Raw genomic sequence first — 18,465 nt, 5'->3', positions numbered from 1 at the left:
GATGTGTTGGTGACATTTCACGTGATTATAAAGGATCGACTATCAACGCGTTTGTTTTGCATTTATTGGATTTCTCACAGGTCAGACGTAGTGGCCTCAAATCCAGGCTCAGCTTGCTTTTTCCTCCCATCCGCTGTCTTCAACTCTCGATGCAAAAGCCCGTTGGTCAGTCAGCACAGGGCGGACGGGTTACGGTCAGTGGTCCAAGAGCTCCTTCCTGAGTTGCCAGTAGCGCCCCCCCTTGGCCATCAGCTGCGCGTGCGTGCCCTGCTCCTTCACCACGCCGTCCTCCATGAAGACGATGCGATGGGCTCGCTCGGCGCAGTTCAGACGGTGCGCCACCATCAGGACCGTGCAGCCGCACCTGAGCGCCTCCTCCAGGACCTGCGGGGTCGGCGGCACACATCAGCCGCCGCCGCGTGCCCATCGGGTGTCCGAGCCGCGTGGCGTGCAACTGACGGCGTGTTGCGCGTGGACGTCCATCTGGCTGGTGGCCTCGTCCAGGATGAGTACCCGAGGCTGACGCAGCAGGGCCCGCAGCAGCGCCACGCTCTGCTTCTCGCCCTCTGACAGATGCGTGCCGCCCTCATCGGCGTCTGCGTGGCACGGCAAGCGGAGAGAAGCGGAGAGAAGCGGAGAGAAGCGGCGCGCGCGCGCTTTTGAGTCGGCCGGCCCGGCCCAAAGCGCTCTCCTCCGAGGCGCTTTGGCCCGGCCCAAAGCGCTCTCCTCCGAGGCGCTTTGGCCCGGCCCAAAGCGCTCTCCTCCGAGGCGCTTTGGCCCGGCCCAAAGCGCTCTCCTCCGAGGCGCCGTCCTACCTGCGTGGGCCTCGGCGGTGTCCAGCTTGGCCAGCAGCCGCTCGGCTTTGATCTTGGCGGCCGCCTCTTGCAGCTGCTCCGTGCGGCAGGGCCCCAGGCCGTACTCCACGTTGTAGCGCAGCGAGCCGCGCAGCACAACTGGATTCTGGGGCACGGCAACCACCTGGGGAAAGGCCGGGCGCGTGACACGGCCGTCGCAGTCAGCGTCCTTTGGCTGGCGGCCCGCCAACCTTGCCGTGGAGGTAGGCGTTGCCGTAGACGTGCAGCGGCCGTCCGTCCAGCAGGATGTCGCCCCGCTGCGGCTCGTACAGTCGCTTGAGGAGCCCGGCGCAGGACGTCTTTCCGCTCCCCGACGGGCCCACTAGGGCCGTCATCTTGCCCGCCTCCAGCACCATGGACACGTCCTGGGCGCAAACGTCTGTGAGCTGGCGAGCGGCCCCGGCCCGGCAAGGCCCAGCTTAGCTTACCTTCAGCGCCGGTTTTTCCGGCGACACGGAAGGGTAGCCAAAGGTGACGTTCCGGAACACCACCTGGCCCCGGAGCGCCTCGGGCGCCAGTTGGCCGGCCGGCCGGCACTTGGGTTGACGGTCCAGGTCGCTGAAGACTTTGGAGATGATGCCCAGCGTGGCCAGTGTGTCCCCGTAGCACACAAAGATCTCCTGGAGAGACGAGCCGACGCCGACTCATCTCACCAAAACCCGCAAAGAGGAGATGGCGGCGGATACGCCCCCCCCAACCCTTTGCCAAACGAGTGCACCGCTCACCTTGAGGTTGTGCGACATGGGCTTCCGGAACAAGAAGAAGGTCAGGAGGGTCCCGGTGCTCAGCCGCCCGCCAGACACCAGGGAGCGAGCCGCCAGCAGCATCGCCACCTTGGTGGCCAAACTGCCAAACTGACGGAAGGAAGGCAATTAACGACGGCGGCAGCGGCGGCGGCGAGATGGCACGGGGAGGCCGACCCGACCCGCGCCGGCTGCCTCACCCTACTCAGGAGCTTGAAGACAGCTTTGTGTCGTCCGTCTCGCACGTTGATGTCTCTGAGCCGTCCGAGTTCTCGATGGAATCTTTGGGCTTCGTCCGATTGGCCGCAAAAACTTCGGACGCTGCAGATTCCGCCCAGCGACTGATGACTGAGCTCTTTGAGGCGAGCCAGGCTGTCCTGCTTCTGCTCCTTTGATTCCTGTCAGACAGGGTGGCCTTCATCAATTGTGCGTAAATGTGGCTCCAGCCTCCCCTCGTCCACGCGGTTAGTCTGCGTTTATTCTCCTGGTTTGCCGACCTTGTGACAGCGGACTTGTCGTCTCTGCAGCGCGGCCATGACGGGGATCTCGATGCACGCCAGCGCCGTGAGCGGACGCGACAGATACAACATGGCCGCCAGCATCAGGACTGTCTTGACGGAGCTGCGTAGCACGGCGTTGGCGTTGAGCCCCACCGTCAGGCCCATCTTGTCCACGTCCGAGTGTAGGCGGGAACAGAGACTTCCTGGTGGTGGTGGGGGGGGGCTCAGCTGCCGCCTTCAGCTTCTGGAACTCCGGCGGCTGGCAGCGCGCACTCACCTGGATGGTTCTCCTGGAAGAAGAGCACTTCCTGGGCCAGCAGCGAGCGGAAGAGCGCCACCTTCAGGCGCTTGTTGAGGCAAGCATGCGCCATCTTGAAGAATCTTGACCGCAAACCCGAGAAAAGGCAGCTGCCCGCCGAGAAGAACACCAGCGCTCCCAGCGCCGAGTAGAAAGCGGAGTCCAGCGCCCCGTCCCGAAGCACGTCCGTCACCGCGCCCTGCAACAGCGGGACCAGCGTGTCGCCTGGACCACACAACTCAATTTAGCGTTAAGAAACGTCACGCCGGTTTGGCCGCCATTCACTTACAGGCCACGGCCAGGGTGATGACGCCGAAGCCCGCCATCAGGGAAAGCTGGTTGGGTCTGAGGTACCCAAGCAACCTGGCGAGCAGGAGGCCGGCGTCCGGCGCCGGTTGGCTCTCTGGCGCCGCCGGTCGGCCCTCTGGCGCCGACCCTCCGCCACCGCCGAAGCCCGCTTCCCAAAAGAGGCAGCTCAGCCCCGAGCACAGCGCCACCTGCAGCAGAGCGCCCAACCCGGGGGGCTCGAGGCCTCTTTGGAGCACCGTCGGCAAGAGGACGAGCAGGGTGGCCAGCCTGCCTAGCACCGCCCGCTGATTCTTAGCGAGCGCCGCTGCGTGCACAACGGCGTGGAGGAGCGCCCACTTGAGCGCCGCGGCGGCCCAGGCCCAGGGCCACAGCTCCGCTGCCGCCGCCAGCAGGCCGTGCCACAAGGACCACGTCAGTGCCGCGTCCACGAGCAGCAGCAGCAGCAGGAAACCGCAAAGCACGGCACAAGACATCGTGCAACCTGCGGCCAATCAATTTGCTTGCTCATCCATGACACTGTTAGTTCTTTTTTTTAACATGCAGACGTAATAACTCCTCTTTCGCCACACGTGGAAAGCTTCAAGTCGCTTGATGCAAACTACTGTTTGGTGGCTGCAGCACATCGAACGCGGAGCCCAAAAAGGGAAAGAGAGCCAAACTTTTTGGGAATATTTTCCAAGTTAAGGGGACGACGATCGCCAATCGGATTTCTAGGCTAAATATCGACGTCAAAGGACGCTCAATTAGCTTGAAAAAAACCTTAGCGATGCCGTCAATAATCGGCACACGTCGCGTCAAAAATGTCACAAAAGAAATAAATAGGAGACTGCTCACCTTACACGCAGGCAGGCAGGCAGGCAGGCAAGCAGGCAGGCAGGCGGACGGACGGACAAAAGAGGGCTTTTTTCTACTTTCACTTTCACATTGCCTTAGTCTTTGACCGAGAACGAGTTTAACTCTACTTTGTTTGTTTTACCTTTTTTTTTTTTTTTACCACGCGTTGAAATGGTTTGCATGATCGACATTCGGATGGCCGTGTTGTATTGTAGAACTAATCTCTGCTAATCAAAGAAACGTAACGGACAGCAGAAACGCAGTCCCTGGGCGGAAGTTGGCTAACAAATAGAAAACAGCTGCCGGAAGTGGGTGTTCCGCAAAAGTGGAATTTATTTACCGGCACTAATTTAAAACAAGACTTGATGATTAAAACTAACAACGATTTCGTATTTTCAAAAATGAGAAATATTTTCCGGGAGGCATTTTTTTTCGCCAATGTGCGGATGCGTGAATGACGTATGTCATCGGCCTGCTTGTGTTGACGAACAACGGCGTCGTCCGAGATACCGTGTCGCTGCATTTTAGGATTGATGGTGCTTTTCCCTTCCGTGCTGTGCTGTGCCGTGCCGTGCCGGGCTTTGTGTGGGGAGCACATCTTCATAGCCGCATGGATAGGCTGCTTTGCGTGGGGAGCACATCTTCATAGCCACATGGATGGATGGATGGATGGGCTGCTTTGTGTGGGGAGCACATCTTCATAGCCGCACTGTCAGCCACTTGGGAACTTGTCTCTCAGCCATCTTTTCACATGTCTCCACAGCAGCCCCCGCACCCATTTCGTCACGTGTCTTTGCGGCAGAATGAAGGCTGAAGACTCGGGTTTGCAAAGACAAAGTTTATGGCAAGAAACAAGAGTTGCACGACAACGACAGACAAAATATGAAAGACACAAGGGACACGGGCGCGTGTGCACACTGGCAGGCGTCGACACGTCGCATCAACACATCCCACCCCCGAATTGGTCGTGTACGGCCCGGCCCGGCCCGGCCCTCCTCCGATGCCCTCTCGTGTCCTCGTAGATAAACGACACTGACAGTTTTGACGCATGGACGACTCCAGGTCCACTTTAGTCCATGCGACAAATATGCTCCACAATTGCCAAACTGCGTGTTGAAGATGTGACTGAAACGAGTGAATTGTCGGCCCTTCATTTTGGCGTCCTAACCAAAATCCACTTTAGGCTCAGTTGCACTGTTGGCACACACAGGACCCATTACCAGGCCAAGCATGCATGCGTGCATGCATCTGGCCTCTCCGACTTAACAATCGCCGTGCATCCTCAAGGCGCAACGGCCTGGCGCCATTCTCTCGCTTGGGTTGGGTCCTGTAAAAGTTTTGCCCTTTCGGCACCACAGACGCAGAAACAAAGATGGGAACGTCTGCGTCTTTACCCAGATGAAAGAAATGGATGAAAACGAGCCATGAGTAGATTTGATCAATACTGTCGCAAACGTCACATACTTTTTCTTCCTTCCTCCGCGGCCTGCCTGCCTGCCGGCCAGTCATGCTGCCCCGCGGGGTCTGGCCCGCGCTAACATGCTTAGCGGGCTCGATAGCATGTCGCTGGTCGCCGCGTTAGCGTGATGCTCACGTTTGGCAAATGCGCCCATGCAAACTTGTTGTTTTTTTGGTTGACGCGCCGTCACACTGACAAGACTCGCTGCTCGTTAGCAACGTAGCATGCTAATGCCCCTCACCAAATGGCCAGCGGATAGCCGCTAGCATACGGCGTCTGCAAGCGCGGGGGGGGGGGGGGGGGGATGAGTCTGGCTGGACTAAAAGGAAGCCAACAGAGTTTTTGTTCACGCTGCCCCTTCCTCACTTCCCGTCAGGTGAGCAGGTGACGGACGGGTGAGGCCGGTTTGATATTGATGATATGCCAACGTGCACGTGTGACACACAGACGGGAAATCGAGAAATGAGCCGGCACGCGTCACTTCCAGCGAAGATGCGACGAGACCCGCCAGCGCCCTTTGTCACCTTGGAAGCATCCGATGGTGGGGGGGTCGGGGAGGGGTCGGGTCTCGGTCGACTGATGGATTCCCTTCTAACGGGACATGAAGTAACATCCCATCAGATCCAACGGGACAGACAGAGGAGGAGACCGCAGAGGTGTTGCGGGCGGAGCTCCGATGGCGTCCTCACATGCGCGAGCCTCGTTCCTGCAGGATCTGGACATGAACGAGTGACGGCTGAGCGACGGCGGCACAGAAAAGAGAGCGCAGGGTTCCGTCCGTTGGGCTCGTTGCCCTCATTAGGACAATCCCTCAGAGGCCCTTGAGCTCCGCCCCTCCCGCCACTCACCTTGGCTTTCTGGCTGGGCTCGATGACAATGCCATTGGCCGCGTTGTTGAGTTCCCGCGAGACCACGCACAGAAACTCCGCCTGGTCCTCGTTGCCGTAATTGTACGACGAGCCGATGCTGATCAGCTGCGGGAAGCGTACGGATCGACAAAGGTGGTGGGAAAGGCCACCCGACTTCATAAGCGCCACTTGACGCGTCTCGTGAGGCTCACCTGTTCAAACTTCCATCCGTCCGACATGGTGGAGACCATCTGCGTCAGCTCCTCCTCCTGGCACTGCAGGACACGATAGACGTGCTTGACGGGGCCCTGCGGGAGGGAGGGAGGGAGGGAGGGAGGGAGGGAGGGAGGAAGGAAGGGAGGGAGGGAGGGAGGGAGGGAGGAAGGAAGGGAGGGAGGGAGGCCGGCAGGTCGGCGCCGTTAGCCTGAGAACGCCGGAACGGCCCGACAACGGCAAGCTACCTGCGACGTGCGGTTCTCGTTGTCCCGTATGCGCTCCTTCACCAAACGCACCAAGGAGGCGATGTTGTAGAACTCGGCCTCTTCCAGGACGCCTGAAGCCAAGCAAGCAAGCGCGCAGAGGCGTGACAGGCTGACTCAGCACTCTGGTCGACATGTCTTACCTTCCTCTGCCAGGTTCTTGTCCATGATGAGCTTTCCGTGGCGGAGATAGTTCAGGACGGGCCCGAAGTAGGTGGGGTCCCTGTCAATCAAAAAGGCCCCCGTGCTGTCCTGCACACAACAACACACATGAAGAAGATCAAGTGCGTCCGTTTCAGGACATGCATTTTGTTTTAGCTTTGAACGTGACGAGGGTTTCATTTCCGCATTCAGCCAAACAACACAAAGTGACTCTGAAACGACGCTGCTCTTCTTCTACAAAACCGTTCAAACAAATCAGAATAAAGTCCAGCTGATCACATTACGAGTTCAAATGGGAACTCGATCACGTCACGACGAGATATTCAACTTGAGCAATCGCGCAAGCGTGACAGACAATTCCACCGTAGGCCATCTATTGCATGCACACTGACGAGACAAGATCAAGTGCTCCATCGAGAGCACCACAAAATGGCCATTGTCATGATGTCGTGCACCACCAAAGCGCCCGCCACGCTCCGTGCAAGAGCTCCGTGATGCTTGCGGTGGGCTGTGATTGGGGAGACAGCATACGAGCTCACTTTGTCGGAGTCCAGGTCCGGGTGGTCCTGGCACAGTCGGAACAGGAACGACTTGGGATCCCTGCACAAAGTCTGCTTGGTGGTGACGAAGTAGGTCCCCCCCACGTTGAGGCGCACCCAGCGGAGGCCCGGCTCGGAAGTCGGGCTGCCCTTGGTCTGCGGGCGCCCGCCGGCGGCCGGACCGAGCGGCGGCAGCAGCAGGCCGTGCGGTGGCGGCGGCAGCAGCAAGCCGTGCGGCGGCAGGCGGGCCGGACCGCGGACGACGTCGCGGTGGTGGTGGTGGTGGTGGTGCTGCTGCTGCTGCTGGTGGTGGTGGTGGTGGTTCGCCTGCTCGGCGGCCGCGTCGAGCACCTGAGGCTCGGCCATGACGTCGTCACGCTTCGGAAAGGGCGCAGCCACAAATCACCACGGCCGCTTCCCGTCCGCCGCCGCCGACCCGCAACGCGTGACGTCGTCGTCTATGACGCTGAGCGAGCCGCGCGCTTACAGCCCGGTGACGTCAGCGGAACGTCTCGTCCATGACGTTTGACGTCGTGAGAGCAAACGCGACGCTTCCGGGGTTGAAAGTGACGTCGACGCACCGCGGAGCATCTCGGGAGCTGTAGTTTTACACTTCACCTGCGGGCGACAGCCTTGTGTCAGCGTGTGCTAAAGTTAAACATGATCTCAATATAAAGAAACGCTTTGTATAAGAGATCGCTTCATTTTATGTTAGTAATTACTAAATTGCACGTACTCCGTTTTTCTAAAGAGGCGACGGGACAGCGGGACTCGAGGTCCGGGGCTGGATATCGCTGTGTTTTCTTCTCGCGGGGGGGTGGGGGCATCGTCCTTTGTGCTCGTCGTGAAGAAGCGTAGAAGAAGACGAAGGGGGCTGATGGCGCCACTTTAGCCAAGTGCAAATTGTCGCCTAACACCACACGAATCATCGGAACGTGTCTGCAGCTCCCCGGGGGTCGACGCAAGTTCTCTGCGGTACGCAATAGCGGCAATCGCGTTAGCATTCTTCTCCGCGCAACGTCTCTCGGTCAATGGGTTTCTTGTCAAAAGCATTCGGGTATGGATGGATTGTCATCAGTTTGAGTGTCAACTTGCGTTTGTTTCTCCAAGTAGCCATGTTTCTATGGGCTTTGTTGCTTGTTCACATCTATACAAGGTGTGACAATTGCTGCTGCGACCTCGTCGTTTCATGACCCCCCTCTCCCTCGACTCATTTCCATCCTTGCATCTTCCCGCTTGCAGCACCATGAGCGAGTTTCGGATCCATCATCACGTCAACGAGCTGCTGAGCGTGTTGGACGTGCGAGGGGGTGACGGAGCGGAAGGTTACATCGACCTTCTGCAGAAGCACCGCACGCCCTACATCACCACCACAGTCTCGGCCCACAGCGCCAAGGTAGGAGGCGGCGGCGGTGGCGGCTCATTCCCACGGGTGGGCGCATAAGCCACTTTCTCTCCCCGAAAGGTGAAGCTCGCCGAGTTCTCCCAGACGCCAGAGGACTTCCTGAGGAAGTACGAGGAGCTGAAATCGAAAAATGTCCGCCACCTGGATCCGCTGGTCTACCTGCTGTCGCGCCTGTGCGAGGACTCCCAGGTAAGGATGTTTGCGTGGACTAATGTGACGACACGATGACACAAATATGACAACTCGGTGCAGACGCTGCAGCGCCTGCAGCAGAACGCCAAGGATCGTTCGGAGGCTTGCGCTGCGGCGGCGGCGGCGACGACGGCGAGCGTCCTGAGCGCGGCGACCGGCGTCTCCAAGATGTCCATGCAGGAGCTGGACGAGCTGCGCAAGAAGCTGGGGAACGCCACGGCGGCGTGCAACGCTCCCCTGGTGAGCCTTGCAAAGCGCTGGCAAAGCGCTGGCAAAGCGCTGGCAAAGCGATCGCTCGTGTGATGGATCGCCCGCGTGATGGATCGCCCGCGTGATGCCTGGGAATTCCCGCAGTCGGCCGAGGTGACGCGCAAGATGTTGCGGGACAAACACAACAAGAAGAACCCGGCGCAGCTCAATCCCGTCTTTCCCAGCTGGGTGTACGAGAGGCCCGCCCTCTTGGGGGACTTCATCGCCGGTCCCGCATCGGCTGCCGATCCGGCTGTGGGTGTGTGCGTGCGCGCGTATGCATGAGTGTGTGTGTGTGTGTGTGTGTGAAAAATCAACATTTGTGTACTCACTGGAACGCGGGTCGCGCGCAGGCACGCTGGCGCTGGCGGCGCAGGAGCAGCTGGTTCTCGAGGATCTGCTTTTCATACTGGTGGGCGTGGACGGGCGCGACGTGGCGGCTCAGCCGGTCCTGGGCCGCCAGAACCGCTCCTTCATTGTGGATGCCACGCTGGACACGTCGGTCAAGGAGCTGGTACACCGGATCCTTCCCGTAGCGTCCTTCTACTCCACCGTCACCCGGTCAGTGTTGGGGGGCAGAGAAGCTCAAAGCGCTCTGCCGAGGCGAGGGCGGTGTTCCCAAACGACGAGCGAGCGAGCGAGCGTCTTGGTTTGTGTCCCGCAGCTTTGTGGAGGAGAAGTCGTCGTTTGAGTACGGGCAGGTGAACCACGCCCTGACGGCGGCCATGCGAACGCTGCTCAAGGAGTACCTGATCCTGGTGACCCAGCTGGAGCACGTGCACCGGCGGGGCTTGCTGTCCCTGCAGAAGCTTTGGTTCTACCTGCAGCCCACCATGAGGACCATGGACATCCTGGCCGCCATCGGTACCAGCGTGCGGGTTCGCTGACGTTTGACCTCTGTCTCTCTCTTTCTCACGGCCGGCCTCCTGCCTGCTTTCCAGCCTCGTCAGTGGACAAAGGGGAGTGTATGGGCGGGGCCACGCTCAGCCTCCTCCACGACCGCACCTTCAACTTCACCGGCGACCCCCAGGCGCAGGAGGTGTGCCTGTACCTCACCAAGGCCGCCAGCGTGCCCTACTTTGAGATCCTGGAGAAGTGGATCTACAGAGGCATCATTCGCGATCCCTACAGGTGAGTGCCTTTCTTCTCTCTCTCTCTCTCTCAGCTCCACCGCTTTGGGCAGTTTCAAGGACCAAACGCCAGAAGGTCAAATGAACTGTGTGTGTGTACGAGCGAGCAGCGAGTTCATGGTGGAGGAACACGAGCTGCAGAAGGAGAAGATCCAGGAGGACTACAACGACAAGTACTGGGACCAGAGGTACACCATCGTTCAGCACCGCATTCCGTCCTTCCTGCAGAAGATGGCCGACAAGATCCTCAGCACAGGTGATGGTGTCCTTGCTGGAGAATCCGCATCAGTCGGGTCGTGTGCTCGAGTGATCCGTTTTTGTTTTGGCGACAGGAAAGTACCTGAACGTGGTGCGCGAGTGCGGCCGGGACGTGACCTGTCCCGACGCCAAGGAAGTGGTGTACACGCTGAAGGAGCGAGCCTACGTGGAGCAGATCGAAAAGGCCTTCAACTATGCCAGTAAAGTGCTCTTGCACTTCCTGCTGGAGGAGAAGGAGCTGGTGGCCCGCCTCAGGTAGGTTGCCCCAAGCATTTCAAGCGTAGGGCGGCTGACGACGCCACGCCTGTTGCGCCTGCAGGTCCATCAAGCACTACTTCCTGATGGACAAAGGTGACTTCTTTGTGCACTTCATGGACCTGACGGAGGAGGAGCTGCGCAAGCCGGTGGATGACATAGCGCCCCCGCGCCTGGAGGCGCTCCTGGAACTGGCGCTGCGCATGAGCACGGCCAACACCGACCCCTTCAAGGACGACCTCAAGGTGGGGCGGCCTTGCTCGCTGGCTGGCTGGCTGGCCGGCTGGTCGGCCTTGCTCGCTGGCTGGTCGGCCTTGACGCGGCGTCTCCTTTCTCCCTCCCTCGGCGCAGATCGACCTGATGCCGCACGACGTCATCACGCAGCTGCTGCGGGTGCTGGCCATCGAGACCAAGCAGGAAAAGAGCGTGACCAACGCCGAGCCGGCTGACGCCGCCCTCAGCGGCCTGGAGGCCTTCTCCTTTGACTACGTGGTCAAGTGGCCGCTCTCGCTCATCATCAGCAGGTGGGCGCCCGGCCCGGCCCGGCCGACGACCCGCCTCTCGGCCCCCCGGCTGACTGCCTGCCTGCATTGGCTTGTGTGCCGCAGGAAAGCGTTGACCAGGTACCAGATGTTGTTCCGCCACATGTTCTACTGCAAACACGTGGAGCGTCTGCTGTGCAACGTTTGGATCACCAACAAGCACGCCAAGCATCATTGGTCGCACTCTGCTAAATGGTGAGTGGCGCCGCCCGCTCCGCTCAGCTCAGCTCAGCCCCTTCCTGACCCCGTGCTGGCGCAGGTTTGCGGCGGCCTTTGCGCTGCGTCAGCGCATGCTAAACTTTGTGCAGAACATCCAGTATTACATGATGTTTGAGGTGATGGAGCCTACTTGGCACCTGATGGAGAACAACCTCAAAACGGTGAGTCCCACAGACAAGATGGGGGGGGGCGAGGTGGCCACTCTCTGGCTGGACTGCCGTTGCTCTAGGCATCCAACATCGACGACGTGCTGTGGCACCACACCAGCTTCCTGGACAACTGCATGAAGGACTGCATGCTGACCAATCCCGAACTGCTGCGCATCTTCTCCAAGCTCATGTCCGTCTGCGTCATGTTCGCCGGCCGCATGCAGGTGAGGAGCGCTCGGTCCCCTCCGCCATTGGCCGCCTGAACCACTGCGTTTGTCCTCCAGCGTTTCACGCGGGCCCTTCGGCCGGAGCACGCTGACGGGCCGCCCGCGCTTGAGGCCGCCGCCGGCAAGATCCCGGGGGCAAAGGTTAGAGCCAGCCCGTCGCCGCCACCGCATGCGAGCCACTCAACTTCCCTGGCGCTCCTTCAGCAGGAGCCGCCAGAGCCGGCGTCGGACGCCGGCTTTGAGGCGTCCATCGTCAAGTTCGACAACAGTTTCAGCCTTCTGCTGCTGGACCTTCTGGACAAACTCAGCATCTTCAGCTCCAACAACTGCGAGCACAGCATGATCAGCATCATATACAGGTCAGCCCCTCCCTCCCTCTCGCCCTCCCTCCCTATTTTGTTGACAATTTACAAGTCCGGCGTTAGGATGCGCCACGCTTTGGCATGCTAAATTTGCCGTCATGATCCGAAAGGGCCGATTGGTAGAATTCTAGCGGCATCTGAAAATGGCAGCTTCTATTTTTCTAAAAGAGGGAGGTGAATAAAAAAAGCATTTCCCCACTTAACACAATCTATTTTATTTTGAAACAAACTTAGTACATAAAGGAACACCGTATGTTGTGAAGTTGAAATAAATATTAGCATTCTCCACCACCGTGGAGTTTTTCTTTTTTTAACAAGGGACCGACCGCTACGAGAGGAGCATCACGGCGACATTGCGGGTAGCTTGGATTTGACTTGCTGTTTTCGTTTAAAATGGAATTTGTTTGAGGCCATAGCACAAATATACGTCAGCTTTTCGAGGGCCGATGCTCGTTTGAAGGCTACAAGGTTGACTTTGGCATGACAAAACAGAGTAATTCCTTCCGTAGGTATCTGTTTGTGGCCATCTTTTCAAATCCGTTCGACCCCCCCACACACACGCTTCGGCTAACCTTTGACCCCTCACAGGCTGGACTTCAACGGCTTCTACACGGAACGTCTGGAGAAGATGGCGGTGGAGCGAAGTCAAAAAGCGGCGGCGTAGTAAGACAAGGCGGGCGTCGGGACGACGACGAAGCTCGTCGTGGGCTCATCTTTATTAGATGGTTCGACAGCGCCCGATTAAAAGGACATTTAAATACGCGTCAAGACTTTTGTTTGTTTGGTCCCAGCACAGTCACCAATCAATCAGCCAGTCTCAATTGGGATGGGCTCAGCAACTTCATGAACCGGGCTAGAAAGTGCACTTTGCCACCCACCGTCGCCTCCCCTCCCGTTTCCTGCCCAAGTGGTCGCCTGCCTGCCTACCTGCCTGCCTGCGTGGCTGCCAGCCTGCCTGCCTGCCTGCCTGCGGTTGCTCGGCGCCTCGTTGCTGTGCTTTGCTTTGCTTTGGAACAGCACCCCAAAAAGAGAAGAAGCGGCACGACATTGCGTGAAGAAAAGTCAACAGCACCTCCCGGTCAAAGTTCACGGTCACGGTGGCGAGGGTTCGGAGGCGACGGCATCATCTCTCACGCGTTTCTTTTCTTGAATTTGCCACTTAACGTTTCGTACTTGGTCCAGCTCCAGTCTTGATCCTGGGTGGGGCAACGGCGCTATTTCAATGGGGACGGACGGCCAAAGGGGACGTGCGTGCGTGCGTGCGTGCGTCTTACCACCATGCTTTTGGCCTGCTCGTCCGCCGCTTCCTGCATGAGGCTGGTCAGCTGACTCAGGTACTTCTGGGTCTCCTGCAGCAGGCGAGGGGCTGCGTCACTGTGGGGTGGGGTGGGGTGAGGGAATATCATCATCACATGGCACACACTTGACTCGTTTGTGCAAGTACCTGTCGTTGGGCCCGGGGAGCGAGGTGAGGGGATGGGGAGCGCTGGCGGGCGGCGCCCACTGGGACACCTGAGGGAGGGCGGCCGACTCGGGCCCGGTCGTCAACGAGTTGCGCGTGGAGTTCTGCGCCTGGCGGAGGAAGACGCGGTGTGTCAGGCGGCCTGCTGGCCCGCCCCCTTTTTTTTCTCCAACCCCTCCGACGGCGACTTACGCAGGCGATCTTGAGGAGGTGCCAGAACTCGCGCTGGCGCTTGATCTGCATCTGCATGACCGTGTTGTCTGCCTCCTTGATGCTCTCCAAGGTCTTCTCGATCCGCGGGAACAGTTCGATAATTTTCTGTTTGCTGCTCAGGATTTTACTGAAACACGAGGACAGCCTTGCTAGTTAGACACTTAAGAGTAGTTATCGGTCCAGTCAGCTGATGCTGCTGACATTTGATGAGGACACGCTCATGCCAATGAAAGCAAGTTTCGCCTGACGTGAAGACTTCCGTGTCACATTTCGCATGTCTTCCTGATTGTTTTTCAAAGACTTGAGAGGAACTCGCTCCAATCTGAGCAGACTTGCGCCAATCCCGGTGGCGCTCGTACCTGAGGTGCGTGTAGAGGTCCTTGAGCACTTTGTCCTGGTTCTGCACCGTCTGGACAATGGCCTTGACCATCTCCGAGCTGTCGCTGCTCAGGTCCGCCTCCGGAACTGCCGCAGGGGACAACAGGGTCAGCGGCGCGGTCGTTTTGCAGCAGAGGAGCGAGCGTACGTGTCTGACCTTTACACTTCATCTTCAGCTGTTTGTAGAGCTCCGTGGCTCGCTCCTCTCTGCAACGACAAGGCCAACGCTGACATTCGGCGAGCGCTGGCAGCCAAAAGGGGTTTTCCTGCCTCGAGGAGCCGGAAAGCGAGTAAGCGGAAGGCACGGAAAGCGCCCGACTCACAACTGCTCCATCTTGTCTCCTTGGCGCCGCGCGTAGGGACTCCGCTGCAGCTCCACGATCTCCGAGTGCAGGGCCATGATCTCGTCGTCCAAGTGGCTCACCTCCGCCACCTGCGGGACGACACGGGAAGCGTGTGCGTATGGCTTCGGCGCTCGGGCCGACGCGGCCCGGCGGCGCTCAGCCCGTCGCGTCGACGGCACGGTGCGTAACCTGAGCGAAAGCCGCCGCTCTCTCCTCGTTCTCCTGCCAGGCCTTCAGCATCTTCTCCGATGCTGCGGGGGACAAGAAGGGCCGTGAGAAGGCACAAGAGCGCGCGCCGCAGGAGCGAGCCGAGCCGAGCCGAGCCGAGCGCACGGGTGGTCGGTCCTCACAGATGCCGTAGTGCATCTGGTCGCTGTACTTTTCCAGGTCGTACTGGATGCTGCTGCGGAAGAAGTCCAGCTTGGCTTTTAGCTGCTGCGAGAATCCAAACATGCTGTTTTTACAGCGCGTCAGGTTGGTGTTGTAGCGCAGGAGGCTGAGCCTGGGCGGCCGGCGAGACACGGCGTGAGGACGGACGGGCGGGCGAGCGAGCGAGCGAGCGGACAGATGGGTCGTCCCGGCAGCCGGGCGACTCACATGGCGGCGCGCTGGCCCTGGAAGAGGCGGCCGTAGTCGTCCTTCAGGCCGCAGATGTAGCTCAGCGCCTCCGCCCAAACCTTCTTCAGCAGCCCCAGGGGCAGCGGCGTCCGGGCCTCCTGGACTGAAAAGGCCATGGCCCGCTGAATTCCAATCCCACGAAGGCAGCGCGCCCGTGCGCCGCATTTTGTCAAGGCGGCACTCACCGATGGTGTTGACTTTTTCCGGCAGCTGCCTAGCGCTGAACGGGCCCGAGTACTCGGTGGCGCTCTTGTCAAACAGGTAAACGATGTAAGCGTCCCAGCCCCGCTGCGCCCGAGGACAGAGAACGAGTTCAGGCGGACGCGCGCGCTCAGGCGGACGCGCGCGCTCAGGCGGACGCGCGCGCTCAGGCGGGCACGTACCGCGCCGTCCAGGACGCACTGCGCCGCCGGCTTGCGGGGGTCCAGGGACACGCCCGTCTCCTGCAGCAGCTCCTGGTGGAGCACGCGGATGCCGCTCTCGGCCTCCACGCGCTTCTGCAGGGCGTGCAGAGACTCGTCGGGCGCCAGCTGGAAGGAGTGCACCTGGGCCGTGGTCATGTTGAGGATGTGGACCACCTGAGCGGGAGAGGCGGCGGCAGCGGTGAGCGAGTGCTATCCGTTAAAAGAGCCTGATGCGCTTTGGATGAGCACCTTCATGCTCAGGATCTGATCCAGAAGATGGAAGCAAAGCGGCTTCCTGCTGTCGGGATGGACGCCGCCTCCTCTGTGGACCGGGTCCCACTTCAGCATCAGCTGCAACAGCGCTTCCATGGGCTCCAACAGCGTCCTGCAAGGGAGGGGTCGAAATGGAAAAAGTCTTCTCAACGCCGATTATTTGATTTGGGTTGTCGCTTTGGAACAAGAGTTCAAACAATAATTGAGAACCACGGCTCCAAAGCGTGAATGGGTCATGCTGCCTGGCTTCCTCTCTCCCAGACGCGGCGGCAAGGGGGTGGGGGGCAAGCGGCGGGCGCACCTGCTCAGGTTGTTGGGGTAGGGAAGATGTGTGGAGAAGCGCACTTCTCCGTTGGCCTCTTCCACCGCCATGATGTCTTTGGGCCCTTTGTTGCGGACCTTGCTGGCCCTGTAGCCCAACACAAGAGCGCAGCGCGAGTTTGTTTGGCCGTTGCGGGCACGCACGAGCGAGCGAGCGAGCGAGCAAGCGAGCCCGCGTACCACTGCACAGGCTGCAGGTTGTGCAGGAAGGGCCTGAATCCGCAGCTGCACTCAAAGATCATGGTCCCGAAGCTCCAGTAGTCCACGCTGACCGTGTAGGCTTTGTTCTCAAATAGCTCGGGCGCCTGCACAGGCACAAGCGCGATGAGCGCGGCGAGAGGCTATTCGCCCAGTCTCGTCTCGCCGACGGGCTTCTCACCAGGTACTGCAGCGTGCCCACAAAGGACGTACACAGGCTGCCTTGGTCCAGGTCTTTGGCGTAGCCCAAATCAATGATCTTGTGCACCAGCTGAAGCAGAAAGCCGGCGCGTCCATTAGCGGGTGGCTCCGCAAAAGCAGTGGCACTAAATGATGTTTGGGCCTAACCTACCATACCCCCCATAAAAATAAAGAAAAAAAGTCTTCTACGAGACTCAAAGCTGCTCATTCGTTCTACGGGTTCGAGGGGCTGTGCAAAGCGCGCTCGGGAAGCCCGGATCACGGCGCTATGTGTTTGGGACTCGAGCACCGCAAAGGCTGGCGCTCAAAGAGGAGCGAGCGGCTAACCACTCGAGCACCGCAAAGGCTGGCGAGCGGCTCACCTTCCCGTTGATTTCTTGCAGCACGATGTTCTCTGGCTTCAGGTCTCTGTGGATGATCTTGTTCTCGTGCAGGTACTGGATACCGCAACCTGAGGTCACAAACGAGCCACGAGTCTGGAGCCTGCACGTACGTAGGCGCATCGGCTTCACACGCTGCCGCGGCAAACGTACCCACGTCGGTGAGTAAGGCCAGAACGTCACTCTCCTTCAGACCGCAGCAGTTCTCCGGCCTGCTCAGAACCTAAACCAAGAGCGCGTTAGAAGAAAGAAAGGGGTGGGGGATGGGGGGGGGCCAGACCGTTGAGCCTGCCGCACCTACCTTCCTGAGGTCGCCGTGCGAGCAGAACTCCATGGCGAGCAGCGGCAGGTCGTTCAAGGCGATGGAGCTGATTTCTTCCGGGACGTCTCGTGCCGTCACCACGTTGATGTGGTTCAGCCTGAGCGGGCACAAGGACGCAAAGGCAACGTCCGTCATGTTAATTATTGACGGGATTTGACGCAATTTGCGACAAAGAAGACGGTAGCGAGCGCAACTTCTTCATGATCTGGATCTCTCGGCTCCAGCGGTCCTTGTTCCTGAGCGTCAGTTCCAGTCGGCACATCTTCACCGCCAGCTTATCGCCGCTCACCTGCGTGACACGGGTCGACATAGGTGGGACTTTCAGACATGCCCGCTCACACCTGTCTATGCGCTATCCTACAAAAGAATTTGCTCATTTCGCGGACGGAAGGACGGACGGACGGACGAGCGTTGGAGACAAGGCGTGACGCTTCACTCACGTGATGCTGGTAGAGGTAGACGTGGGCAAAGCCCCCCATGCCCAGCCGCTCCTTCAGCTCCCAGTCGCCGCACTTGTGGTTGTTGTGTCGGAAAGGAGGCTTCTCCATCCTGCAACCTGAGCCGGAAAGTAGACGGTGACGGCTAAGATCGCTCACATCCTTACCCTTGTCCAATAAGCACGCGGACGCGGGCCCTGACTACATCCTGGCGTCGCCACCCCCGCATCGACCTTGGTGTAAACAAACACGTCGGCCACCACCAACGTTGGGCGACAAAATGCCTGGCTCACCGCTGAACGTAGCACGCGGAAGGAAGCAAGGGAGGGAGGAAGGAAGGAAGGAAGGAAGGAAGAAAGAAGCCGCCCTTCAAGCTGACGGCTAATGCTAACGTCAACATCCGACAAACAATCCTGTGAGACGCTTGACATAACACTCACGTCGTGGCGCGCGCCCGCCCGCCCGTCTGTCCGTCCGCGCTTTCTGCTACATGAGCCGCATGAACGTCGACCACAGTGTGCCTTTGTTTTCGGTGAAGTTGCCTTTTTTTTTTTCCCCTTTTGTTCGCGTCAAACTCGGCCAGCCAGCGACCGGACGCAGGATTTTCCTGCGTGACGTCATCAACCCGCGCGCCAACTCGTGTCTGTCTGTCTGTGCCTCTTGACTGGCAGGCAGGCAGGCAGGCAGCCAGGCAGGCAGGCAGCCAGGCAGGCAGGTCGCCAGGCAGGCAGGCAGGCCTGTAGGCAGGCCTGTAGGCAGGCAGGTCGGCAGGCAGGCAGGCAGGTCGCCAGGTAGGCAGGCCGGCAGGCAGCCACTCGCTGGGTTGAACATTCAGCTGGCGATGCACAATTGTTGAAAGCCATTTCTCTTATTTCACTTACCCTTTCCACCTCTGAAATTA

General features: G+C 59.5%; 4 protein-coding genes across 6 annotated transcripts; 1 reads left to right on the top strand and 3 right to left on the bottom strand.

Annotated features, from left to right (window-relative positions):
* Positions 1-47: 47 nt before the first annotated feature.
* Positions 48-3,840, bottom strand: LOC148383052 (antigen peptide transporter 2-like). Of its 3 annotated transcripts, none has more exons than XM_088359994.1 (11): positions 3,539-3,840; positions 2,685-3,185; positions 2,375-2,620; positions 2,095-2,300; positions 1,798-1,995; positions 1,580-1,708; positions 1,283-1,474; positions 1,046-1,219; positions 804-978; positions 460-733; positions 48-384 (listed from the first exon to the last, which is right to left on the bottom strand). In XM_088359994.1, exons 2-11 carry the CDS (start codon positions 3,175-3,177, stop codon positions 345-347), a joined length of 2,127 nt encoding a protein of 708 aa, XP_088216120.1. In that variant the 5' UTR covers positions 3,178-3,185; positions 3,539-3,840; the 3' UTR covers positions 48-344. The 3 variants fall into 3 exon arrangements, with proteins under 3 accessions (XP_088216120.1, XP_088216117.1, XP_088216119.1); XM_088359991.1 differs by having other exon boundaries at positions 460-698; XM_088359993.1 differs by having other exon boundaries at positions 460-596; positions 816-978; positions 3,539-3,836.
* Positions 3,841-4,361: 521 nt separating this feature from the next.
* LOC148383051 (BTB/POZ domain-containing protein KCTD5-like) lies at positions 4,362-7,603 on the bottom strand. Its single transcript, XM_088360046.1, has 6 exons — positions 7,026-7,603; positions 6,468-6,576; positions 6,307-6,398; positions 6,058-6,153; positions 5,846-5,971; positions 4,362-5,712 (listed from the first exon to the last, which is right to left on the bottom strand). The coding sequence occupies exons 1-6, from the start codon at positions 7,389-7,391 to the stop codon at positions 5,683-5,685; spliced, it is 819 nt and encodes a 272-aa protein (XP_088216172.1). The 5' UTR covers positions 7,392-7,603; the 3' UTR covers positions 4,362-5,682.
* Positions 7,604-8,039: 436 nt separating this feature from the next.
* Positions 8,040-12,775, top strand: tubgcp2 (tubulin gamma complex component 2). Its single transcript, XM_088359980.1, has 17 exons — positions 8,040-8,181; positions 8,268-8,421; positions 8,491-8,619; positions 8,683-8,862; positions 8,977-9,130; positions 9,225-9,432; positions 9,536-9,735; positions 9,813-10,002; positions 10,112-10,257; positions 10,334-10,514; positions 10,579-10,759; positions 10,866-11,038; positions 11,123-11,251; positions 11,316-11,436; positions 11,505-11,648; positions 11,709-12,010; positions 12,602-12,775. The coding sequence occupies exons 1-17, from the start codon at positions 8,057-8,059 to the stop codon at positions 12,675-12,677; spliced, it is 2,793 nt and encodes a 930-aa protein (XP_088216106.1). The 5' UTR covers positions 8,040-8,056; the 3' UTR covers positions 12,678-12,775.
* On the bottom strand, positions 12,213-18,208 carry chuk (component of inhibitor of nuclear factor kappa B kinase complex). Its single transcript, XM_088359990.1, has 22 exons — positions 18,005-18,208; positions 17,568-17,683; positions 17,322-17,416; positions 17,107-17,224; positions 16,959-17,028; positions 16,788-16,876; positions 16,406-16,495; positions 16,207-16,331; positions 16,007-16,114; positions 15,682-15,817; positions 15,412-15,606; positions 15,214-15,316; positions 15,008-15,131; positions 14,761-14,912; positions 14,600-14,661; positions 14,390-14,499; positions 14,224-14,273; positions 14,048-14,153; positions 13,668-13,815; positions 13,458-13,585; positions 13,288-13,387; positions 12,213-13,209 (listed from the first exon to the last, which is right to left on the bottom strand). Exons 2-22 carry the CDS (start codon positions 17,673-17,675, stop codon positions 13,144-13,146), a joined length of 2,283 nt encoding a protein of 760 aa, XP_088216116.1. The 5' UTR covers positions 17,676-17,683; positions 18,005-18,208; the 3' UTR covers positions 12,213-13,143.
* Positions 18,209-18,465: the final 257 nt, after the last annotated feature.

Source organism: Syngnathus floridae, chromosome 18 (assembly GCF_059516105.1).
Source record: "Syngnathus floridae isolate MCC-2025c chromosome 18, RoL_Sflo_1.0, whole genome shotgun sequence".
Lineage (NCBI taxonomy): Eukaryota > Metazoa > Chordata > Actinopteri > Syngnathiformes > Syngnathidae > Syngnathus > Syngnathus floridae.
This window is presented reverse-complemented; position numbering and strand designations above follow the sequence as displayed.